General features: G+C 35.6%; 3 protein-coding genes across 6 annotated transcripts; 2 read left to right on the top strand and 1 right to left on the bottom strand.

Moving 5' to 3' along the window:
• The first annotated feature begins 579 nt into the window (after positions 1 to 579).
• Positions 580 to 12,364, top strand: tau (microtubule-associated protein tau). 4 transcript variants are annotated; one of them, XM_085661014.1, is made up of 10 exons: positions 585 to 728; positions 2,312 to 2,813; positions 2,895 to 4,769; positions 5,081 to 5,121; positions 5,194 to 5,368; positions 5,462 to 5,670; positions 5,908 to 6,093; positions 6,908 to 6,955; positions 7,683 to 7,844; positions 11,664 to 12,364. In XM_085661014.1, exons 1-10 carry the CDS (start codon positions 675 to 677, stop codon positions 12,198 to 12,200), a joined length of 3,789 nt encoding a protein of 1,262 aa, XP_085517140.1. In that variant the 5' UTR covers positions 585 to 674; the 3' UTR covers positions 12,201 to 12,364. The 4 variants fall into 4 exon arrangements, with proteins under 4 accessions (XP_035727936.2, XP_085517140.1, XP_035727937.2 ...); XM_035872043.2 differs by having other exon boundaries at positions 580 to 728; positions 2,312 to 4,769; XM_035872045.2 differs by lacking the exon at positions 11,664 to 12,364 and adding an exon at positions 8,403 to 11,058 and having other exon boundaries at positions 593 to 728; positions 2,312 to 4,769.
• A 19-nt stretch (positions 12,365 to 12,383) lies between these two features.
• Positions 12,384 to 15,403, bottom strand: LOC118444114 (cyclin-dependent kinase 2). Its single transcript, XM_035872066.2, has 5 exons — positions 15,049 to 15,403; positions 13,645 to 13,840; positions 13,164 to 13,436; positions 12,829 to 13,032; positions 12,384 to 12,692 (listed from the first exon to the last, which is right to left on the bottom strand). The coding sequence occupies exons 1-5, from the start codon at positions 15,162 to 15,164 to the stop codon at positions 12,582 to 12,584; spliced, it is 900 nt and encodes a 299-aa protein (XP_035727959.1). The 5' UTR covers positions 15,165 to 15,403; the 3' UTR covers positions 12,384 to 12,581.
• Positions 15,404 to 15,740: 337 nt separating this feature from the next.
• On the top strand, positions 15,741 to 19,771 carry LOC118444107 (U4/U6.U5 tri-snRNP-associated protein 1). Its single transcript, XM_035872047.2, has 11 exons — positions 15,741 to 16,002; positions 16,230 to 16,678; positions 16,773 to 16,901; positions 17,051 to 17,470; positions 17,576 to 17,726; positions 17,853 to 18,127; positions 18,201 to 18,288; positions 18,378 to 18,576; positions 18,900 to 19,086; positions 19,165 to 19,319; positions 19,425 to 19,771. Exons 1-11 carry the CDS (start codon positions 15,840 to 15,842, stop codon positions 19,450 to 19,452), a joined length of 2,244 nt encoding a protein of 747 aa, XP_035727940.1. The 5' UTR covers positions 15,741 to 15,839; the 3' UTR covers positions 19,453 to 19,771.
• The last annotated feature ends 7,076 nt before the right edge of the window (positions 19,772 to 26,847 follow it).

Raw genomic sequence — 26,847 nt, 5'->3', positions numbered from 1 at the left:
ACGCATTGTGTAGGTACATATCAAAGTAGGCGCCTATAGCTGTCAAGGTATACCGTGTACCTGACTACCGTGAATTATTCACCGTACTTGCGAGATTTAACTAGCTTTTATGCACGAAACGTACTACGTCTGATACGTCGATACACGAAAGAACAGGAATCTTCCAAGTTGTTAGCTTTGGACAGTTTTTTTTTCTTTTTTTTTTTCTTTTTTTTTTTTCTTTTTTTTTTTTTTTTTCTTTTTTTTTTTTTTTTTTTTGACAAAATCTATATCATCATATAAATTTGATATCAAGGAAATTATATCATTTAAGAAAAAATAATTGATAGAACTTTATCTCTTTATATTCTTGGAAGAATCCTCAGTAGGGAGCTGAAAAGTTCTTATATATGTATAACATTGATACACGCTGGTAAAAGTTAGACTATCGATATCACAGGATAGGGGCAGGTCCTCTGCTCTGCACCACACTTAGAATATGATTCTATCTACGAAAATGATGTAGCAACGTCATTGGTATATCCTGCACATTGACTCTATTCTCAGTCCGATCGAGTGACTGTTGTTGATACGCAACAGGTTCTATGGAGGACCATATTATCAGAAGCTACTCAAGAAGATGCTCAAATCGATCTAAAGTCTATCGCAAACAACAGGTGTAGGAACAAATCTCAATGGATTCGCAAGAGACGACTAACAATGCGGCTTTGGTTCGCGATGCGAGCACGGTAAGCAGAAGCAATAAAATAAAAAGGCAAGAAGGCAATATTATAATTATGAGAATCATTAAATTACATAGATGAGAGAACTTGATTGTAGTCATATTTTATCTACTTTATAACCTAACATTAATTGTATTTCCTTTTGTTCTATTATCCACCGGTACTGGTAATGTTAAATGCCTATGTCAACTTTATTGAATAATATTTAAAATTATAGCCAAGGTCTCCTTACACATCGAAATTCACCATTAGGGATTTCCTATCGCGAGAGAAAGTTTGTTTGAACGTAACAGCGGCTGGCATGGAGACCGTGTTCATTTGTCAGACAATATTCCTGCCAATATTCTTCTTAACAAGATGAAACGAATGAGAGCGAGCGAGAGAGAAAGAGGGAGAGTAATCGAGGTGTACATCGAAGAAAAGGGCTTTCTTGAGTCACGCCAACCTAAAAGGTCTCGACGAAGCGTGATGGATATCGATAGTGTATCTCGACTACGGTCATTCGTGGTTCAATCCCATAACGAAAGCAAAGTTAAGCGGTGGCAGGTACCGTGGAAATATTCCTCGAGACGTCACCGTCGTCTCGTATTATCGAAAGATCGATGAGCTCAGGGCCAATAGAGCGCATCCCAATTTCTCCGCTTTGCACGACCGCCCATACGATTTTCTCAACTCTCCCGAGCAATTACTAATCTTGAACGAGTGATGCCGTGTAAAATATCGTTTCGAAATAATTGATAGATAGGCCACCTATAGTTGCTAATGGTATAGATAAGATCCTTTTACGAGCGACCAAGAAACAACGTATGTTTGTACACATGTATGAAGGATTTTAAATATATAATTCATTAGATTTACTACTCTTGACTAATGTGTCTAATAAATCAATGTGTCGACTAATGAAAATATCTTGAAATAATTATTATCACTTACGTGATATATCAATTAAAAATTCCCATATATTTGTTTAACCGTTTCAAAAACGCGAGTGCGCCGCAAAATAGAAGTATTCTTATTAGTAGTTTTTATATTAGTAATGGACTGGGGAGAAAGAAAAAAGACAAAACAACAAGAGAAACAGTGTTCCGACGTAGGGTACTTATATGTAGGAGAGCGCAACTGCCTCGACAATTGTTATGCTAAAATGACAGGGCCTGGGGGAGCAGATTCGTCAGACTTTTACAATATAGGAACGAAGCGAGGGCAAACTTACGGATTAAGGAGCAGCGTGCACATTCGAGTGAATACATATGGGGTCCGTTTACCCTTTCCCCATATAAGGATACGCGCATGACGTACGTGATGCGGAATATGGTTGCGCACGCAACCCCCCGTATTCGAAAGCCTTTTAAGATCCTCAACAATTAGACCTAGTGCTCAATTGTTTTTCGTCTGCAAAATCGTATAATCAGGTATATTACTTTTTTCGTCACTAATCATGAATAAAATAATCCCCAGCTGGCACATCGATTAAAGAGCTTGAAGTTGCGCGAATTACAAGAATACAAGAAAGCAGACGTTTGCGTTTCTATATTGCTATAGGGATGTTTCAGTTTCGAATAAATCCGAGGTGAAACATTATTCCGTAGGTAAAGCAGAGTGCAACTCTATCGCCAGGCTTACAAGCGAGATCCCAAGTTACATCCACTGGATTTTCAAGACAGCCGCCATACAATGGCCCTATAGGAGCTAATCGTCCTGCAGGACAACAACCTATTCACGGTTTAGAAAGTCACTCGTCCATAGGCCTATCTAGAACAAGCCAAGTTGTGCAACTTCGACCGCACGGGCTTTCACCGAGGCCTCCACCTGGAAACCAAGTCTATCCTCCTGGAAATCCAGTGAATCCGCCAGTCCATTCTCCCAAACAAATTCAAACCAGGCAAAGTCCAATAGAAATTTCTCAAAATCTAAGATTCGGATCAGCTGTCGTCAGGTTTGCGTCAAATCCATCGAGCGGAGGATCGCAACCGTTAGGACCCAGACCAAATTATCAGATACAACAAACGAATAAAAGTAACGTCATTGAGCGGAGAACGGAGCAAAGAATTTTGGATTTGTCTGCGCCAGCATCTACAAGTCAACTTCAAGGTAAAAGCTCGAATTCACCGGGACCAGTACGAAACTCGTTGCCCCAAAGACCAAGGAATGATACGTTTTCCTTAAATACAGGAAAAACAAGTCAATTTCCCAATAAAGAGAACAAGCAATCTCTACGTCCTCGCATAATTATTGACAAAATGCCGGACTTGGACGAGGAAAAGACCGAACTTGTCCGTGAGAATTCGGTTCAGAAGAGGAAGGCTGACATTCGCAGTGGCGGCGAGAACGATGACGACGATGACGACGTTGTGATGGATAATGAAAAGACTCCGAGGCAAAATGGCAATGCGATTTCTGATAGCGAGAAGTCACCAAGGTCGGTTGACCTTGCTTTAGCTTCGAATAAAGAGAAATCGCCACAGAGAAATGGCAACGTTGATCGTAACAAGGAACTCCCATCTGGTTTATCCATAGCGTCGGAAATGCAAGGGAGAAGTGAGGATACCGGTAAGTCGGTAACTCGGCCAGGAACAGCTACGATCGAGGCCAAGTCGGAAAGAAAATCTTTCGAACAAATGATCGTACCTAAAAACGACAGCGAGCAGTCGGAAAAAGAAACTCCGTTGGTCAAGTTGGAGGATAAAACGACGATTAAAAATGATTCTATCGACGATAAATCTGTTTTCGCTAAAAATGAGAAAATTGTTGACATTAAAGAGAAAGGAAAGTATGAGAATGAATCTTCCAATGAGTCTTCTGCATCAAGAAAAATAGAATGCAAAATTGAGGAGACGAAAAATGAACATTCGTTGATTGAGGAAGTAAAAGCTAATGAAAATAAGCATGATAAAATGGAAGACGAAACGAAGGGAAAGAAAATTGAGAAGGATGAAGTCAATCAAGTATTTACGAAAGATGATTCCGAAAAGTGTCATCCCACTAGTCCCTCATTGAACGCCGTACATTCTTCGGTCAGTCAGAATGATAAGAATGATTCTACCATGAGCAACGACAAAACTGAAGAAGGCAAATGTGAAGAAAAGGCAATATGCCCGTCAAACGATTCAATTTCACAGAATTTAGATGGAATACCTAGAACATCCTCAAAGTCACCATCGCCGGATATTATAAAAGAGAAGAAGCGGCAAACGCCTCCGATACAAAGTCCATCGAAAATTCTAACCCCAGCTGATCCTGAAGAAGCATCGAAAATATCGTCAAAGTCTCCATCACCGTCGGACGTCATTAGAGACGACAAACTTCGACAGCCTATAAACGATCCATCCATTCGATCTATCGAACAAGGACCGAAAACTCCAGGAGGGAAGTCCCAGCCTATCTCTATTCCTCCCTCTCTCTCTCCCACGCCCTCGCCCTCTCCCTCGCCCTCGCCCTCGCCCTCGCCCTCGCCCGATGTCGTAATGGAAGATAAAAGAAAATTAACTGCGAGTCCATCGAATAATTTAACGATGCAAAGCCTGGAGCAAGACTCGAAGACTCCGTCGAAATCCTCCGATATCTCTAGAGCATCTACGCCGACGGTCGTAGACGCACAGACAGAAAATAAGACAGAAAGTATAAGTCCAGAGAGATCAAGTAGACCTACGTCAGCTCTTTCGAAAGATTCTACTTTAGAGAAACAGCCGACCGCAATATCGTCGACATCCCATTCCTTTGCCCATGACAAGTTGCCCGTACCAGAATCCTTACCCACACCACCGAGGTCACCCCAGGAAGGTGTAAAAGGTTTCGATAATGGACAGAGAAGATCTCTGTCCTCTCCTGGTTCACCGAAATCACCAAAATCGGCGATCAGTATGAAACCTATCGAGGGCGAAAAGAAAAAAACCACATTTGCTGAGGATTCGATCATTAAGAAGGACGAAAACGTGGTGGAAAAGAGTGAGGCTTCCTCGCGAGAGACCTCGAAACCGACAACGCCTACTGGAAAGCCACGACGTGTAGAAACGCCCGTGAAATTGCAGAACGAGAAAGAAAATAAAGGTTTCGACAAAATAATGTACTTGCACCAATTACCATTAAAGAAGTTCAGAATGTTTTGCAATTTATTGATGAGCCTGCAGTGAAGTTTTTAATAGATACGCTTATTTTTCTCTCTTATTTCGCTTCTACACGAATCTATTAATTTTATCAAATGTTTTGATTTTATTATGACCGGTGTCAACGAGATTTTGCTTCGGTGTTCTCTTTTTAAATTAGACTTCAATCATACAATAGTCTGGCATATAACATGTGCGTGCGCGTGTGCGTGTGTATATTGTATCATATCATATCGTATCTTTTTATTTTTACAGAGACTGAAAGTGACAGTAACGATTTAAGCCAACATAACGTTGTAAGTATACGAGTATTTAACTACCCAGATATGAGAGGCAATATAAATTAAGATCATGTGTCTCCATTATAGCCACCAACTACAAATGGAGTAGCGGATTCACCAACAAAGAAATCACCATCAAAGACCAAAGAGAGCGACAAGAGATCAACAGCTGGATCGCCGACGAAATCACCTAGCAAGTCTGCCAAGTCATTGCCAAGAACTCCAGAGACACCGTCGTCGACAGGAAGTCAAGAGAAAAAGAGTATGTCGAGTCCGTTGTTTCTTTCCTTTATGCTCCTAGACGACAGATCTTCGATGATACAATAATCGTCATTGAATTTTTCTAACGATGCAGAAGTGCCAATGAACAAAATCCAAGTTGGTGCTGCACCGTCACCGAATTTGAAGACGGTACGATCGAAAATCGGTTCACTAGAGAATGCGAGTTACAAACCAGGTGGTGGAAAAGTTAAAATAGAGAACAGGAAATTAGACTTTAGCAAGGCACAACCTAAGATTGCCGCGAAGAACGATAAGTACACGCCAAGTGGTGGTGACAAAAAGGTAGGCTCCGTTTCAAAATTCATTAATTGATAAAAAGAATTTGACTTTGTAATAGTTTTTACTTTCTGAGATTGTGAGTTAAAACGAATTACACATAACGACTTTATTGACACGTCCATGGTATATCGTCGAGATTTATCTTTATTCTCGATTCGTAAATGTAATGTCAATATAAATTTCTCTTGGTAGGTACAATATTGGCTCCGCCAATTCGTACAATAGTATTTTTCATTTCAGATATCTCAAATAAAGCTTCAATGGAACGCGAAACCTAAAGTGGGTTCTTTGGAAAATGCAACGTACAAGCCCGGTGGCGGTGATAAAAAGATTGAGACAGTGAAATTGGATTTTAAAGACAAAGCAAAGCCAAAAGTTGGCTCGAAAGAGAACGCCAAGCACGTTCCTGGTGGTGGAAGTGTCAAGGTAAAAGATTCCTTTATAAAATATCTATACAAACATTGCCTTGTATCCTCGACGATCGAGATTTTATCAATTTTTGACATTGACCTCAGCATGTCCGTGTTCTCGTTCTCTCTCTCTCTCTCTCTCTCTCTCTCTCTCTCTCTCTCTCTCTCTAATGCATTTACTCATTATTAAAATTATAATCTAGAAACGTGCCGTTAGTGTTTCTAATGTTTGCATTCCTTTCGCAATAACACAGATCCATAGATCAAGGAAGAAGCGAGTAAAGTATAATCAATCGGATCAAATATATAAATAATACATACCTAAATATATGTATAACGTAGGATAGAGTTAGGTGTTGAAACTTGTGTTGAAAGAGGATAATCTGAGATAATAAGAAAAAAAAACAAGCAACTAAGATAAAGAAACAGAAAATCAAGCGCCGAGGCTTGATGATCCATTTATTCACATTCATATTTGCTACTGTGATTAACAGAATGCTCGCTTCGTTCGTTCGTTCGTTCGATCAGAAAGAAAAGAGCGATTTCAATAAAATATGTACTTACTTATTCGTGAATGAAACGTTGCATGCGGAATGTAATGTATTTATATGCGACAATAAGGACTTAGTTTCGCGATATCATTGTGATTCGCGATATTATGCAATTAGAGAAAAATAATAAAAAAAGAAAAGAGCAAATAGAAGAATTGTGTTTGAAGCGGCTCATGAATCCTCGTCGTTCGTCGACTAGCCACATTTTCTCTTCCGTATGCATGCGCGTTCGTCCATTTGTCATTAATTAACAAGTCATTGTTATTTCTTGGTGTTCAGTCATCGGCGACGCCACCAAAGACACCGCAGGACGTTACGAATAACGACGTAAGTATATAACGGTCAGCTACGTATCTCTATAAAGTCTCTTCCGCATCTATTCCTATATTTGGGTTCTTTCTCGTCATCCGGTACAAGCACCCCGTATGTCGGATTCTCTTATCGTTATTCAACTTCAAATTCAAATTGTGTGGAGGTAATATTTTTCCGGAAACCGATGAGCTTTCATCCTATTTTATCATTGTCACGCTAGATCATCGAATCGACTTTATTAGTAATTCTACCTACGGGAAAACGTATGCGCTCTCACAATTAATAAACTTGGATGTCGTGCCTGCCGTTCGATTATTTCTGATCATAATAAATATTCTTACGCTGGATATAGGTATATTAACCAGCAAAGTAAGTAAAATTATTGTTTGATCGGAGGAGCTCTAGCATGACGAAGCATGTCCCAGAGTATTCCAAATCCTTTTTCAGAATTATACAAATTGCTACATGTTACGCCATATTGACGGTAGTTTCTTTTTTTTTTTTTTCTTTTTCTTTTTTTCTTCAACGGTTATCTTCATTATATAGACTTTTTTTCTATTCTTTACGCCATAGATAATGCCGTAGAGCTTATTGTGTCGATTGCGTGAACGATTAAATAACATACCTCAGCTCAAAACGCTTCCTTTTCATATGCTTGAACTTTCTTCGATTGCACTTTTGTTCGATCGAAATGAAACAATAATGTAAAATGATTAACGACAGAGGAGAATTATAATTGCAGATACAAACGCAAAAGGTCGATATCAAAGCCGAGAGCAAGGTAGGCTCTCTGGATAATGTCAAGCATAAGCCCGGTGGCGGAGACAAGAAGATCTTCAACGACAAAGATTATCTCAGACAGACAGGCTCGAACGTCGAAAGTCTCTGCGGTAGCGGTTCGCAGGTATGTTTTGTCTTTTTCGTATGAATAATCTCAATTGCCAATTCGATTGAAGATCCATTTTCGAGATTCGCACCTTGACTGTCGATCGATAATTCTGTGGCATTAGTTCGAGACAACCGGTGCTTTTTCTTTGTTTTATCAGAGTCCGCACTAGTCACGTCAACTGCTGAACTCGCTTCTCACAGTCGCGCTGCATGTATCTTGTAATTATTTTCCAGCACTCTCAATATCGGCGGCCCTACTAACGCGACAAAACAAAAAAAACAAAAAAAAAAAAAAAAAGAAAAAAAAAAAAAGAAAAAGAAAAGAAAAGAAAAAAGAAAAAAAAAGAAAGAAAACAAAAAACACGTCGAAGAAGAACGATATATTATAAAAGCTTTTATAGAATTTTGTTGGCTCGTATATGCCATACGACGTATGTAACTCTCCAATTTCTAAATGTGTCGGGATCGCGGACGATGGAAAGAATTAGCTCCTTGAGATATGCGTTTTGAGGAATGGCTTATCGAGGGGGGCTCGGTTCCTTCTCTAATTCTGATACGTGTCTTGTGCCCGCAGAGCCCCATACCCTCCGGCGCGATCACCGACGGCAAGAACGGCCTGCCAACTTCGGACGAGAACCTCAACCAGGAATGCTAGCTCTCACGAAAACTCGACCGATAACTCTGCTCTTAAACTTCGTCACACTTTACGTATAACTCACGTTTACCTTTTCCTTCATCTACGAGAATCCCAAAAATACATCCCTACTACAAGGGACTCTTTCAAGAGACGATACTAAGCGTTTAGGGCACCATTCTTAATTATCACAGCGAAATCATCATTCGTACGATGCTCGCGTGAATATCTTTTTCTGTACGGACTCGTCATTGTCGATTTTGCGATAAACGAACAATCGCCTCGTTTTGATTGGAATTTTTCGTTGAAAGCGACATTTTTCTGACTCAAATGTTTCACGGCAACGATTGAGATTAGTCCAGCATTTTCTGTCTGCATCTTTCGACCCCTCCCCCCCCCCCGCCGCTCTCTCTCTCTCTCTCTTTCTCTGTGGCGCACGCGCATACACACACCGTATATGATGATAAACACTTGGGTGTATTTAAACGTACATATATAATATTTCTGTATTGTATGAAATATTACATAAGCACGATAAATGACTTATTTCTTAATTCGACTAATTTCTTAATTTTTATTATTGCGACGTCATTATATATAGTTCACCAGAAACTCTATCGATTTATATCTCCAAAAAAGAGTATCCTGAAACAGTGAAAATATTCGCCAACGAATATTGATTTATCGATCGTTAAACTCAATGATTTGGCGCCTCTAAGATGAACTTGGAAATAGAGAAAATTCGATCAAACTTGTTTTTAATCATTGAGAATTGTTGTCTTATTGGACAAATAAGTTTTTAAATGAGCGTCTATCGATTATCAGACAAGACCAATCGAAAGGAATATCAAAAAGGAAACTTGTCGCGTTTCTAATTAGTACTCTTCCAAGATGAATTTACATCTTTCCTTTTTTTCGCATAAACTCAAGACTGTGCCATTGAATGAAAGAAATCAGGGCATCCTTCGCAACATGTAAATTGGCAATGAAGTCTGCACGGTCAGCGTTCTATGATCGTTCATATACTTAGAATAAAGAGAATAGAGAAAGAGAGAAAGATAGACGGAGATACAAAAACGTCCGCATTCCGTACGTATGCCATGTTTATGACGTAACGTGCTTAATTAACATCTTTCTCGTCATCGGTCACTTGGTTCCCTCCATCGCGTCGTATCGCATTTTCGTATCGAGAGTTCGAGTATGCGTCATATCTTCTATCACTAACAAGGGAGCCATTATAACGAGAAAAAGAACCATTTTTTCCTTGTTTGTTTCCTTCTTTAATCCAACATCTCCAATGGCTCTCTTGTAAAGGAAAAGAAAAAAATACGAATTATGGTCGATGTGCGAAGCATAAAAATTGTATACGAAAATGTTAATGTCATAATTAACGTAGACCGTCGTATCGTATTTTTAAACGGAAGGATCCGAATCAAGGATTGCAACTGGGCGATTGATTGACATCGTATAATTCTTCCAAATTTAAAATACTTATAGGCACATATATCTTTCTTCTTTCTTTTTTCTAATTTTCTATGGTACGGCATAGCGGAAAAATTTTTCATTATGATCGTGAGTGTGTAAGGTAAACGTTTCGTTTGATCATTGATATAACGAAGTTTATTTGGTAGCTCGCTAAAAAAAAAAAAAAAAAAAAAAAAAATAAAGGTAGCAGTAGAAGAGAGATCATTAGGAATTAGATTGAGCGATTTATGATATTATTATTCTCCGTAGAATCCCCACGTTCCCCATCGATCGTCGATTTTATTCCGAATTGGTCGAATCATTGAGAAACAAGACTATAATATTCGCACGTATCGAACAGACCGCTTTCATCGATTTCGATAAAGTGAAAAGTGTCTGATTTGAGTGAGTTCTGAGGTGAAGAAAAACGCGGCTTCATAGCCGTGTAGTACGTGTACGAGGTATAATATTGTAAACGAGGAGGATTAATTCTCGATCGTTTAGTACATCGAACTCGTTTCAGATTGTATCTAAATGATATAGAGAGTACGAGATATTTGTAATCGTTACTGTAGATACGTAAACTATATTGCTATTCGTTGCACTCACCAATATAACAATAAATCTATCGCTAGAAAATAATACAATTATTTCGATAATTAAGATTAATCGTCAGAGTATGCTATTATGGAGAAGGAACGGAAAGGAAAAGAAAAGGAGATAAACGAAAGCATCTTGTTTGTCGTCTTCACTTTTAGGACGTTTCATGCAATTTACACGTCGCTAGAAAATACATGTATGTAATATTACACATTATATTATATTGCCTCCATACTGACTACTGTGTACCTCGATTCGATTAACATCCGAATATTTCGCAATAATAAGGAAGAAAAGAATAAAATGAAAAAAAAAGAAAAAAAAAAAAAAAAAAAAAAGAAAAAAAAAACAGAAAAAAAAGGAAAAAGCAGATAATGCAAAAAAAGAAAAAAGAACATCTAATTTTAGGTTCTCATAATTTTCACACAAGTTACCACTTCGTACGAGCGCAATTGTGCAATGACTGTCCGGTATATCTTTTTCAGGAGGTTCATGCTGGAATATCGCAATAATATTTTTGTTTTTAAATTTACATTAATTGTCTTTATCATTTGTCACCTCCACGTTCGATCCCAAGCACATTAGTGATCGACCCTGTTGCATACGAGACGACAAAAGAACCAAGACGTGTCTCTTAAAGAACATTGCGAAAATAATATTGCACAAGGATATATTGGCGTGCGTGCGAGCACACACGAAACACACGAGAAACAACAATTCTAACAAATCTAAAGACCACTATGGCCGAGATTAAAGGAAAACGTTCTAAGCAATACCTCTTTATCTCTTTTCTCGAACTAATATTCTTAATAGCCTTTAAAACATAGCCTTTAAAACATACCGTAGAAAGAATTTAACCAGATCGCAAGAATATAATATGAGTATATACATATCAGCACAGCGTGTATCCTCACTCTCACGTATATAACACACGTCGGGCTGCGAAGTATCGTCAGAGCACTCACCGCCACTGTAAATCAAGGTCAGTTTGCACATTCGCTAATTTCGTATATCTCATAATATGGTAGTAAGTTATTGACTTTAATAAATGTATAAATAGTTCATAGCTACATGAACTACTGCGAGTTCTGATCTGGCGCATAAGTAAGTAATTTTAAACAAGCATCTTGTATTTAGGTACAATGCATTGCGGAACAAACCGACGGAGAGAAAACACAAACGGCGACGACAACGAAGAGTAACGATCTACCACAGCCTCCGCCATCTACGCCGACTCGAGGGCGCACCATAAGGTCACCCTCTCGCGTGATTACTGCTCAAGCTGTACGCAGCAGCCTGGCTAAGTCACCAACGTCAAATAAAAAGGATGTCCTTTTGGAAAACACGAACGGTACTTCGGTACAGTATGTAGAAAAAGACGAGGAGAAGGGCAAGAAAAATACCTATGAGAAAAGAAGCCCGATCAAGGAGTCTGATCCTTTGAAATTGTCGAAACCTTCGAGCACTCCTCGTAATCCACCAAATAATCTAAGATTGAAAAACGCTGATAAAACATCTCCGAGAAAGACTTCACCGAACGAGCTGCGCCTTCCTAAATTGACAGCTTCGCCCGTTCACCAAGAAGTCAATACGTCTGTCTCGGAGACACACTCTGAACTAACTTTACCGAAATTGATCGAATCCTCGATGCAATCTACTCGCGTGGCTCAATGAGTACCGTTATATAAATTTCTCGTGATATAGTAAAAAGAAAAGCGGAGTAGTCGCTTTCGAAGCACGTAACCAGTAAAGTCAATTGTGTAGATTTATTGATTCCCCTTAAATTGATATCTACTGTTTGCTTTCATCCATTATCTTACACAAAGAACGAATAAAATCGTATTAATATACAGCATAGCAGAATATAAATTGTTTATTTAATTTAAACTTTATCAAATATATATTTAAATGAACACTTCGTAGTATATCAAAATTACACCGTCTCCTTAATAAAACATCTCTATAGTATTGTACCTTAATCATTATTTTAAACGATATTGTACATTCTAAATAGGAAATATGGTATTCTGTGAGTCCAAGTGTCATAAATCTATGTCACTTTTTCTTTGGCAAGGGCGGTGGGACTAATTTTACACCGGAAAAATACGGATGATTCAAACCCTTTCTAGCTGTTATCCTTTCATTGGGATCATATATCAAGAGTTTCTGTGGTCGAAAGAATAAAATATTAGTGGTATAATAGATAGTAGAGAGAGAGAGAGAGAGAGAGAGAGAGAGAGAGAGAGAGAGAGAGAGAGAGAGAGAAACTCGTCAAACTATCATCACCATCTCGTATACCTACCATGAGTAAGTCTTTGGCTTCGGCATCTAAAGAAGGTACGACTTCGTCCAAATCACACGGCTCCCATCTAGGGAACATTGATTTATAATCACGAAGCTGTGATACACCCGGCCAGATAGTTTCATCTGGCGTTCCAAGTGTACGAAATATTCTAAACAATTGATCTATCTCAGAATCACCTGGGAAGAGTGCTCTTCTGGTAGCCTGTAAGGAAAGAAAAAAAAACAAAAAGGGAATAAAACGAAACAAAACAAAACAAAAACAAAATAAGATGATAATTAGAGCATATTAAAATCTAGATTGTGTAGATATTGTTATTTCCATATCTTACAAACCATTTCTGCAAAAATGCAACCAAGGCTCCATATGTCCACTGCACTTGAATATAGCTTAGTTCCTAACAGAATCTCTGGTGCACGATACCAGAGCGTCACTACTTCGTGTGTATACGTTCTTACGGGAATCAAAAAAGTTCTAGCTAGACCGAAGTCAGCTAATTTTATGTAGCCTTCGCGATCAATTAACAGATTTTGTGGTTTCAAGTCTCTATGTAAAATACGATGTAGATGACAAAAAGAAATCGCCTTTAGTAACTGATAGAGATAGCTCTGAAAATAAATATCTCTTTTATGTTCCACGTACTGTGATTTCTATACTCTTTGCGCTGCTTTTAAAATTAATTTTGCTCCAAAGAGCATATAGAAAGAGATACACGCATACTAAATTGATTTATTCTTTTCCTTTCCTTTCCTTTTCCTTTTTTCTTCTTCTTTTTTTTTTTTCGAAAGAAAAATAATAGATAAATGTGCCTCCTACCTTCACAAGAGCTTGATCCAGGCCACTTTTTACAGAGTCTAATAGTTTTTTAAGATCCTGTTGGAGAAACTCAAATACAAGATATAAATGCTTATCACCATCCACAACATCAAATAACTGGACAATATTTGGATGGGCAAGTTCCCTCAAGAGCGATATCTCCCGTATAGCAGTCGATGGTACGCCTTCACTTTCCCTGATTCAAATTCATATACCATAATTAAATGAAAAATATTGAAAACTTGATATTATTATGTAGAATTTTCTCTATGAAAAAATACACGTTCACAGATGGATATCGAATATCAATCTATAGTATAGTAACCCATTTTCTAGCAGTTGCAGTTATAACGGCAGTTATAGCAATTATAGGCGAGCATAACACAATGGAACAAGCTGAATAATGTGGTGCTACGACAATATAGTGTAACGTGGCCCCTCCAGATTCAGCTGACCCCAATGTGCATGTTAGCATGTATGTTAGCAATGCGGATAAGCAAAAGACTGGTCAATATGAAGTTGGCCGAGAGTCTGAAAGATAACTTTGTAAGATGCGTGATAATGATGGGTCTTGCGAGGCAAACATAAGAAACTTATTGAAGACTGGATAGTTCGTATACCATTGAAGCAAACTGCTTAAGAAATCATATAAGTGCTTTAGCTTGCATTAGCTTCTTTACATAATATGTATATATATATATATATATATATATATATATATATATATATATATATAAACATATATACATGTGCATATACATGTGCATATACATGGCATATACATGGCATATACATGGCATATACATGGCATATACATGGCATATACATGTACATAAACATATGTATACGACTTTACGTAACATGGTGTTTCTTGTTCGAACATAAAAATAACATTCATAGGTACTAATAAAAAAAAATGACACTGCAAGAAAGTTTAATTTAAATGGGAGTAGGAATCAATCATGTAATATTTCTATTAGCGGCAACATTTTATTCATATTTAATTTAATACCAGTCGATTCAAAGGTTTATATATTCCTCATAGAAAGAATCAATTAGAATCGTAAAAGCATCCTTTTCTGCTGTTAGCACGAAAAAATGTTCATAGATAAACATTAAATGGAACACAGTGTACTATTAGCTGCTAATGGATTAATTAATAAATCTCGTTGTTCGTGTTATCATTGAGACACTTATCATAAAATTACAATGTTTATATTTACTGTTTTGTTGAATGACCTGAAATGAAGCTTTCAATCGACGAAACTACGTTTTCGACGGATAAAGAAAGAAGAATTATTAAGGGTTACGAGCATTCCATTATTTGTACAAATCCCTAATATGAAATTAAATCAAAACGGAGTGCTTAGGTGGTTTATAAAATAAAGATAATAATCAACATACGTCTCTAAACGAATCTTCTTGAGCGCCACCAATTTGCCGGTCAGCTTATCCTTCGCTTTATATACCACCCCATACGTCCCTTCCCCTATTTTTTCGATCTTGACGAAATTATCCATAACCTCAACGTCACGCTCGACGTCGTCGTTTCCTTGACACGCCGTCGTTGTGTCTTACTTTCGTTGACGGTATTATTTTGAATAATCTCGTTCTTAGATTTGCTCGACGATTAACAACGCCGAATTAAGATCGCGAAATACTCGGCTGTCGGCCGAGCCGTCCTTTATTGTTGTTGGTGTTTATCAACAACGAAAGAGTGCCGCCACAAACGGCAGAGCGCCTTCCAGCGCGTAATTTTAGGCGTGTGCGCAATAGCGACGTAGTATATCTATGTTAGACAAAGGTAAATTGATCTAACGAAATAAGAAAGGAGAGAAAAAAAAAAAGGAACGAGTCTTATTTCGTTAACATTTAAATTAACCCTTCGAATGCATAACCCTGATGATTTTCTTTTATCGTATTAACGACGTGTTAGCGATCGGATCGCTATTAATTAAATAAAGGCTTCGAATGTACCGCCAAAGTGGATCCAGAGTTACCAACTACTAGTTTTACTGCTCCCTCCTAGTTACTATCCCGCCCCGCTTAGTTACTATTTACTAGTCACATCACTTTCTAAAAGTTGGAGCCTTATCAGCTGTTACTAGTGAATTATGACGACGCACTAAGCGTATCCAAAGTGGTTAGGAGCGGGTGTTTTCGTTAATTTCATAATAATCTGATTTAAGATCAAAATGGGATCGAACAAACGGCATAAAGCCGAAAAAAGTCGTGATATTAAGAAAAAACGTCATCGTAGCCGTTCGCGAAGTCATACCCCAGAACGTGAGAAAATAGATAAGCATAGACATCACAAGAAACACAAAAGGAAAGAACGTAAGGACTACGATAGCGATGGTTAGTATAGCTCTTCTATCATTATTCGTTGTTTGTCGATTTAGCATAATGGCTTTAACATAATTCTATGCGAAATATAACGCATTGAGTTGAGTAACGCTTCTTTTTAAAACAAAACTATTCGAAAATACTTTTGGAGATAAAAAGGAGAGCCAATTATCATTGATATGCACATTGATTTATAATCGACGATAACGTCGTTAAAGGTGTTTTTGACATTTTTGCAGTTGAAATTGTCAATGCACCGCCGCCTCCAAAAATCTCAAGATCGTCGCATCCTTCGACGCCTCCTCCACCTGAGATTTCCAAACAACATAGCCCTTCCCCTGTAAAAGATGGCATTTCGCAAACCTCATTATCGATTGAGGAAACAAATAAGCTTAGAGCAAAGTTAGGTTTGAAGCCTTTAGAGGTTGATAGTACGTCAAAGGATGATCCCAACAAAATCAAGGATGATTTGGGTGAATTCTATCATAAACCAGCGCCGAATGCCAACGATCAGTTGAAAACTCAAAAATTGAAGGAAAGAATTGGCATCCAAAAGCAAAAAAGACAGATAGAGGCTAATTTGGCAAAGATAAAGTCATTAGGGGATGATGATTCTGACGACGATACAAAAGCTTGGATCGATAAGAGCAGACGTTTACAGGAGGAGAAGAAAAAGGCAGAAGAGAGGGTCAGAATCATTGGTCTTTATAATAGGATAGAACCGACCCGACCCGACCCAACCCGACCCGTATTAATGAAATTTCATCTTGTTTATATTTCAGGCCAAAATGTTGGATCAACTGGATGAAGAATTTGGAATTGGTAATCTTCTTAAGGAGGAAATACACCTTTCTCGTAATCTGGCTTATACGGAAAAAGATTTGAAGGGTTTGACGGTGGAACACGATATAGTGAGTAATATAATATTAAATGCGTTAATATAATATTAAATGCGTTAATGGATGTACTTTCGTCAGAGATTAAAAATGAACATTAATACGCTTTAGAGAGAAAATTATGCAATTCCATTGATTTATCTTTTATCTAATATAAATTATAGGAGTGTATTGCGGAAGGCAAAGGAATGGTTCTAACCCTTAAAGATCAAGATATATTAAACGAGAAAAGCGATGTACTTGTTAATGTCAATATGGTGGACGATGAACGATATAAGCGAAACGTTCATAACAAAACTAAAAGGTCTGTTTATAATGCGTACGAGGATGATAATTTGGATGAGTTTGGTCTATCGAAGAAGAACATTTTAGATAAATATGATGAAGAAATTGAAGGAGAGAAAAAGGATAATTTCGTATTGGGTAGTTATAATCCGGTAGAGATAAAGCAGCGCCGTTCAGAAATTGTTAAGCACCGTTTAGCAAATAAAAAATTGGAATCATTGCAAACGAGAGAACCACAATTGGCTAGCGAATATTACAACGAGCAAGAGTTGGAGAAGTTTAAGAAGCCAAAGAAAAAGGTTAAATATTAAAAGGGAATTTGTTTGATAATTTTTCTATTGCCAAGTTTAAAGTATCATGTGCTTTATATCTGTCGACTGATTTCATTCCTTTCTTTTTTTTAGATACGAAAAATAAGAACGAAAAGAAAATTAAAGGCAGACGACCTGATGCCTCAAGAGAATGATTATCTCAGAGACTTGGGAAGTAGAAGGAGCAAAAAAACTGAGGAAGCAAAAGAAAATGATGGTACTTTAGACGTAGACGATTTGGAAGGTACATTTCATTTTATATATTCGATTTCTTCAGGTGAAACCTTTAAATCTAAAGGTTTCATGATCCCTAAATGTAATTTTCTAAATGCAATTTCAACTATTGCAACATATTTTCATCATTTGACAGGGCCCAAAGAAGATTTAACGGGAATAAAATTTGAAGACGACGACAAGGAGTTAGAGCTGCAAATGGCTTTAAAGAAGGCGCATCGATTAAAAGAATTACAAATGTCGGACGCGAAAAATGTTACAGAAAGTGTTAAGCAAGAATCAACAGCTTTAGACGAAAATCAATCGACTAACATAGTTCTTAATGCTACCGCAGAATTTTGTAGAACCTTAGGAGACATTCCAACGTATGGGCTTGCCGGTAATAGAGAAGAAAATGGACAGGAACTTATGGTATTTATTCATCTACCTCTCTTTCTTTATATTTATATTACAAAATTTTATATTCCACCTTTTATTTCCGTAGGACTTTGAGGTTGATGGTATCAAGGATGAGATCGTTTCTGACGAAGAAGAAGATGATGGTCGTGGTGCATGGAATACAGTACATTTAGGTATTCTATTATTTAATTATATACAAATTATGCGATATTATGTAATTTATACAAATCGCTTACTTTACTTTTCTCAATATTGCGTTTAGATGAAAGTAAATCGGAGCCTGTAGCACTAGAAGCTGCTATTTTAGATGCAGAACCATCGCTTGGCCAAGGTGTAGGTGGTGCATTAAAACTAGCAATGAGTAAGGGATATTTACAAAAGGAAGACAGTAACAGACCATCTGCCTCTCGCTTTGCACATTTGCAAGCACAAAATTATTCTATAGAAGACAAAACATATGGGTATATCTCTTTTCCTTCTCCTTCATCCATTGTATTTTCTATCTCACTGCTATTTTATATTTTCCTTGGGAGAAAGTTATGAAAAGGAATAATATTTGGAAGCAGTAGTTTTTGGCGTGAATCGTAATATAATTTCCAAATTTGTATCTATCGAATGGAGGAGACACACGCATAATTATGTAATATTATATATCCAAGTATAATATTACATATATTTACGTGCTTTTCTTTCTTTCTCGTTTCTTGTTTCTTTTTTTTTCTTTTTCTTTTTCTTTTTCTTTTTCTTTTTCTTTTTCTTTTTCTTTTTCCTTTTCTTTTTGTAGAGATGACGATAAATTTGGAAGAAGAGATCGTTTCAATGGTCCTACATCAGATTTTAAAGAGAAAGAAGGCTTTAAGCCAAATGTTAAATTGGAGTACATAGATGACGATGGACACGTTTTAAGTGCAAAGGAAGCTTTTCGCTATCTTTCACACAAATTTCATGGGAAAGGACCGGGAAAGAATAAGGTCCTCTATTATATTTAATAGTTTTTCATTAATTGTATGTATAAAGGAGAAATTTTTTTTATATAAATATTAAAACAGGTGGAAAAGCGTATGAAAAAAGCTGAGCAAGAGGTATTAATGAAAAGAATGTCTTCGACGGATACGCCATTGGGAACACTTAATTTATTACAAGCAAAGCAAAAAGAAACTCAATCACCGTATATAGTTCTCAGCGGTAGTAAACAAATGCAAACGTAAATACCCTCTCTCTCTCTCTCTCTCTCTCTCTTACTTTATACATATTGTATTGATTAATATAAAAATTTTCTAAATTCTTTGCTTTTTTTGCTCTTTTCCAGGACTAGTATATCAAAAATAAAACATTGAAAAGAGAGACATTGCCGGTCGCTCTATCAGAAAATGCAAATATACATCATTATGTAAAATATACAACTGTGCCGTAAGGATTTTCTTTGAGTAAACTGCTGGTGTAAAAAGAATAAATACTTAATAATATATGTATTTTATTTCAATATCGTATCAATCGAAAGCTTGTACGAAATAATCGACGACCTCATTACTTGTGCACAATTTATTTTGCATGAATAAATACATACGTGTAGTATGTATTTTTACAAGTTGATAATCCTTCATAATATAACTACAATTTCTTTATCTATTATGTGATAAATAAATAAAAATGATGCTTTAAGTAATCATACTTTGTAAATAAATATTTGAATATTTAATTACAAAAAATCGCGATGAAACTTTTGTAAAATATATTACATATTGAAACTAAATCCAAGTTTTTTGCCATTCCCTAAAATGAATGTTTATTTTTTTATGCGACATCAGCGACATCGGTTCGGTTCCTTTACCGAATTAGCCTTAATGCAATGTAATAAAAATTTAACCAATATTACCATTCTGTAAAGCTTCGTATAAAAGACCTCTTAAGACTCCCGTTGGACTTTGAATAATTTTCTTTCAGAGTGCATCGTTTGTCAAATATCAACGAGAAGGCCCTTTGAATGGACAATGCGAGTTACCAGAGTAAGTCTCCTTTCTTACTCCGAGGAATAAACGTCGAAATGCACTCTTTCCGTACAGCTACATTTAATCCTATTACAGATACCACCATTGTATAATTATATAAATAATGTACAATGTACGCGAAATGCGATAATGCAATATTTAAGCAATAGTATATTACGTTAAAGGTCGCATAGCTCATAAGACCCATCAATAATGGAATCGATATTAAATAAAGTAATATTTAAACAATAATACATTAGTTTAAATATTAAAAAGACGGAAAAGAATGAGCAAAATAATTTCAATATAAAATTCCTCTAATTTAATAAATAATAACTTTATTCACGTATTACTTGCCTTTGCGTAATGTAAACATAAACGTCTCATTTCTTAACTTTGACAGTCCGCGAGTTAGTTTTCTCTTGTTCTTCGACCTGTGCACAACGCGATTAACTTTTCTAAACGCTAGAGCTTATAAATTAATATTTTCGGTAATCATATAATCATTTAAACGATTTTTATAGCACGCGAGATAGAATAGACTAATATTTAAACAACAGTACATTTATTTAAACATTAAAAAGTTTGCATCGCGCGCAGTACTTAAAATTATTCTAATATAAACTTCTATTACTTTAAAATTTTAATTTTGGAGTAGTTGGCTCGTGTAATATAAACATAAACGCTCTTTTTCACGACTTTGACAGTTCGCGAGTTAGTTTTCTCTTGCTCTTCGACCTGTGCACATCGCGAGTCACTTTTCTAAACGCTAGAGCTTATAAATTAATATTTTCGGTAATCTTATAATCATTTAAACGATTTTTATAGCACGCGGGATAGAATAGACTAATATTTAAACAACAGTACATTTATTTAAACATTAAAAAGTTTGCATCGCGCGCGGTACTTAAAATTATTCTAATATAAACTTCTATTACTTTAAAATTTTAATTTCGGAGTAGTTGGCTCGTGTAATATAAACATAAACGCTCTTTTTCACGACTTTGACAGTTCGCGAGTTAGTTTTCTCTTGCTCTTCGACCTGTGCACATCGCGAGTCACTTTTCTAAACGCTAGAGCTTATAAATTAATATTTTCGGTAATCTTATAATCATTTAAACGATTTTTATAGCACGCGAGATAGAATAGACTAATATTTAAACAACAGTACATTTATTTAAACATTAAAAAGTTTGCATCGCGCGCGGTACTTAAAATTATTCTAATATAAACTTCTATTACTTTAAAATTTTAATTTCGGAGTAGTTGGCTCGTGTAATATAAACATAAACGCTCTTTTTCACGACTTTGACAGTTCGCGAGTTAGTTTTCTCTTGCTCTTCGACCTGTGCACATCGCGAGTCACTTTTCTAAACGCTAGAGCTTATAAATTAATATTTTCGGTAATCTTATAATCATTTAAACGATTTTTATAGCACGCGAGATAGAATAGACTAATATTTAAACAACAGTACATTTATTTAAACATTAAAAAGTTTGCATCGCGCGCGGTACTTAAAATTATTCTAATATAAACTTCTATTACTTTAAAATTTTAATTTCGGAGTAGTTGGCTCGTGTAATATAAACATAAACGCTCTTTTTCACGACTTTGACAGTTCGCGAGTTAGTTTTCTCTTGCTCTTCGACCTGTGCACAACGCGATTAACTTTTCTAAACGCTAGAGCTTATAAATTAATATTTTCGGTAATCATATAATCATTTAAACGATTTTTATAGCACGCGAGATAGAATAGACTAATATTTAAACAACAGTACATTTATTTAAACATTAAAAAGTTTGCATCGCGCGCGGTACTTAAAATTATTCTAATATAAACTTCTATTACTTTAAAATTTTAATTTCGGAGTAGTTGGCTCGTGTAATATAAACATAAACGCTCTTTTTCACGACTTTGACAGTTCGCGAGTTAGTTTTCTCTTGCTCTTCGACCTGTGCACATCGCGAGTCACTTTTCTAAACGCTAGAGCTTATAAATTAATATTTTCGGTAATCTTATAATCATTTAAACGATTTTTATAGCACGCGAGATAGAATAGACTAATATTTAAACAACAGTACATTTATTTAAACATTAAAAAGTTTGCATCGCGCGCGGTACTTAAAATTATTCTAATATAAACTTCTATTACTTTAAAATTTTAATTTCGGAGTAGTTGGCTCGTGTAATATAAACATAAACGCTCTTTTTCACGACTTTGACAGTTCGCGAGTTAGTTTTCTCTTGCTCTTCGACCTGTGCACATCGCGAGTCACTTTTCTAAACGCTAGAGTTTATAAATTAATATTTTCGTTAAGTTTATAATTATTTAAACGATTTTTATCGCACGCGGGACAGAATAGAGTTATATTTAAACAACAGTACATTTATTTAAACATTAAAAATTCTAAATTGCGATTATCGAATCATTTCTTCTTTTTCTTTTGACAAGGAAACGTCTAATGTGTCTCAGAATGTCTTCGCTGCAAGTATCAACGAATATTAAGGTAAATATATTTTTATATCTTACGTTTCTTCAATAATTTATACAGTTTCTTATTATAACGATAGTATATTAATAATTTTGTTTTTATTTTGTTGTTTCAGAACGTCATTACAATCGCTCGGGAACCAATGTTGTAATCGAATATTTGTATCTCTTAAAAATGAATATCGCGCAGTAGAATCAGTGTTCGTTCGTTCGCGTTTCGCGATTTAAAAAGTAAAAGTTTTTCCAACGTCTGCGTGCAATGCAGTCGTTAGAGTCAGTGTTTGTTCGCAAACTTTATTAATTTTTTAACAGTCGCATAGGCTGTATTTATAAAGACAGTAGAGTTTCGCGAAGTAAATTCAGTGACCGTTCGTTAAAAAATAACTATCGCGATATAGATTCAGTGCATCATTGAAGAGATTCTTGATCAACTTCGATGTCGACCTACCTAATTTTCAACCACATACGAATCGTCCACTCTCAATTTCGGTCTGAACGAGTGTTTTAGAGCCATCGCAAAACTTCTTAAGTAGTGAGTGAATTTTTAAGTCCCTCCGATCACTCAATCATGTCGAGGACGAAAGGTCCGAATCGGCACGGGTGATTGGTTGTAATTAATTAGTAGAAGAGCATTGAGTGACCACGAGTAAATTTCTTCGGAGATTTACTCGTGAATGGTTTCTTATTTTTTCATTTATTTATTAGATCAGGATAGGGTCTTCTTGCTCAAACGCGTTTATAATTATTTTAGATTTTGAATATTTTAATACATTTTTAAATATTTTACTCGCGCGGAAATAAGTAAAGAATCGATATTTATAAGTTCTAATAAGGAACGAGTAAGAAGACACTCGCGATGGATAGTCTCTGGATTACAAACGAAACTGTGGATGATTTTATTACAATAATTAAAATATTCGTTTGTAAGAAGGAAAGTCCAAGGGTTTGCTTTATATATTTAAATAATTATTAATTAAATATCTAATTAATTTAAATAGATACAAAAAAGTCTCGATAGAGTCATTGATTTTGAAAGAGATAAATCGAGTAGAATGATTGCTAAAAAACAAAGAGACATAGTCCGTAAGCCTAGATGATAAATTAATTATTTTTTAGCTCAGGATTTTCAGCAATTAATACACTATTATCTAATTTTTAATTTTTTTTATAATTAATATCTAATTTCTCCCACGCAGCGAAAAAGTATCTTTCGTAAGGATAATAATAAGTTTTCAGATTCGTTAGGGTTGTATTAGAGTTATATTTCATATCTTAGAATTTGGAATCAAATTTTGTCGTTACAGTTTTAGAGTGATAATCGATTAGGTTGAGGCAAAGAAGAGGCTATATGCCGAAGACAACATGTGGCTCAAGAGGACAACTATTAGGCTATTGAGTTATTTTCGAAGGTTCACTAGGAACTTTCGAAAATGGCTCTTAATTTTACTATGTTAGTATTTTAATTTTACCATGTTGTCACTCAAAATGCTCTTATGGTGATGGGTGTACGGGTGTAAATTTAAAAAACCGAGACGAAGTAACTTTCCGTAAATAATATTCCCACATTGCCACGCGTACGCGAATAGGATTATTTCATATTTTATGCCTTTTTAATATTAAACTTTTTTTAAAAACTTAATTGAATTTATGATTCTAGATTAATAAAATCAAATTTTACGTTAAAGTCGATTTATAAATTTAGCACATTTTTTCTTTTCTAAAGTTCAATATAATTCATAATTTTATTTTAATAAAATCGAGTTCTATATTAAAATCACATATCTATGAAATGTAAAAGTAATATAATATTTTTTTAGATCAGTATTTAGAATTTTTCATTCTTTTTTAATTAATATTCTTTTTTTCTTAGCTTTTAAGTTTAATTAAATTAAATTTCGAAGTTTATCGTTCGTATTATTAATATACATATATACTAATTCTTTTTTCTTTCCTTATTTCTTTTCAGCTAGGTCCGAGTCGTGGGATCGCAAACACGTGAAGGAATGATTAATTAATATTCAAACAATAGGATATTCTTAGCAACGTTATAGAGATCATGTACATATATTATCATATATTATCGATTAATAAATATAATATTTCTTTCAGAGAGAATAATATTTATTTATATCTATGTACGGAATGTTTCATTTCTTTTTAATTAATCTTTTATTTTTCTTAACTTTAATCAAATCAAATTCAGCATTTTGTCGTCCGTATAATTACTGTCATTTCTATTTTTTCTTATTTACTGTCATTAATTATCCTCTATATATATCTCGGGTGGGACCCATGGGATGGGGACATGGGTGTGGGCCTCTGTGCGGGTTGCTTTCTCAGGATCTTATAGAGCTGCTTCTCTTTTCTTCTCTTTTTGGGGCTCTCTTTTCTATTTCATATTTTTCATTCTTATTTACTATTATTAATTATGATTTATTAGTCTCGGGTGGGACCCATGGGATGTGGACATGGGTGTGGGCCTCTGTGCGGGTTGCTGTCTTAGCATCGTGTGGAGCTGCTTCTATTTTCTTATCTTTCTGCAGCTTTCTTTTCTATCCAATATTTTTCTTATTTAATTATGTTTTTAATTAAGTTTTTAATTATGTTATTAATATGTTATTTCTTTTCATTATGTCTTTTCAGATTTTTATTATGTTATTTCTTTTTAATTATGTTTTTATGGTTTTAATTATCGTTTTAATATATTCTTATTAATTATGATTTACAGGTTTTAGGTAGGAACCATTAGATGAAGCGGACTGTTGTTTCAGCAGCATGCAGAGCTACTTATATTTTCTTATATTTCAGCAGCTCTCTTTTATTACTCATATTTTTCTTCTTTAATTATGTTTTTAATTATGTTTTTTGTTATCTTATTAATATGTTATTTCTTTTTATTATGTCTTTTCAGAATTTAATTATGTTATTTCCTTTTAATTATGTTTTTTTAATAATTATTTATGCTATTACTTTTTAATTATGTTTTTATGTTTTTAGGTTTGTTATTAATATATTCTAATTAATTTTAATTTTTAAGCATTAAGTAGGACCCAGGGGATGAAGCGGACTGTTGTTTCAGCAGCGCGCAGAGCTACTTCTATTTTCTTATTTTTCAGAAGCTCTCTTTTATTATTCATATTTTTCTTCTTTAATTATGTTTTTAATTATGTTATTAATATATTCTAATTAATTTTAATTTTTAAGCATTAGGTAGGACTCAGGGGATGATACGGGCTGCTGTTTCAGCATCGTGCAGAGCTGCTTCTATTTTCTCATCTTTCTACAGGTTTCTTATCTATTTATATATATTTATTTTCTATTATATTTCTATTCTATATATAATATATATATATATATATATATATATATATTATGTTTTATTTTATATATTTTTTTCCTTTCTTATTTTCTCCTTAACTTCTTTTTTTTCAGGATAGATCATCAAGGCATAGGTTCACCTCTGGACGAATGCGTCATCGCCTGGCACGATTCATCATCGATTTTTACGCGCGGTTACGGGCAGGATAGGAGAACACTGGCGTGCGTGTCGGCGTGCACAAGCGTTGGTGTTCTCGGGCGCGATTAAACTTCGTTTGATTGCTCGTATCGAAAACGCGAATTTAGAGTAGAGTCATCGTTTTTCTAACGCTCACGTGAATGAACGCGAGCGCGACTTAAAAGTCCTACCGGGGACTTCGTTTAAATTTTTGCTCGAATATTCGATTAGATTACCTCGCGAACGCGTTTTTTTAGAGTAGAGTCACCGTTTTCCGAGCACTTGCGTGGGTGTCCGGGCGCGATTAAAAGTCCTACCATGGACTTCGTTTAGTGTTGAAATTCGGGGTGCGCGAACGGTTTACCTTGTAGTGCTGTACATAGCTGGCTGATGTTATGACAATCCTAATGTTTGGTAGCGGGGCGGAAATCCCGACAAATATCATGGAAAGTCTAAATACCGGTTAGCATATGTCACTTTGGATTTCAACTTAGAGTCACCGTTATTCTAACACCCGCGTGGGTGTTCGCGTGCGCGATTAAAAGTCCTACCGGGGACTTCGTTTTGTTTGCTCGAATATTCGATTAGTTTATTTAGAGTAGAGTCACCGTTTTTCGAACACTTGCGTGGGTGTCCGGGCGCGATTAAAAGTCCTATCATGGACTTCGTTTTAGTGTTGAAATTCGAGGTGCGCTTCGGATTTCAACTTACAGTCACCGTTATTCTAACACTCACGTTAGTGTTCGTTTGCGCGA

The sequence above is a fragment of the Vespa mandarinia genome, chromosome 13 (genome assembly GCF_050613455.1).
Source record: "Vespa mandarinia isolate Hongniang chromosome 13, ASM5061345v1, whole genome shotgun sequence".
NCBI classification, from domain to species: Eukaryota; Metazoa; Arthropoda; class Insecta; order Hymenoptera; family Vespidae; genus Vespa; species Vespa mandarinia.
Note: the sequence above shows the minus strand (reverse complement) of the source record. Positions and strands in the feature narration are given on the sequence as shown.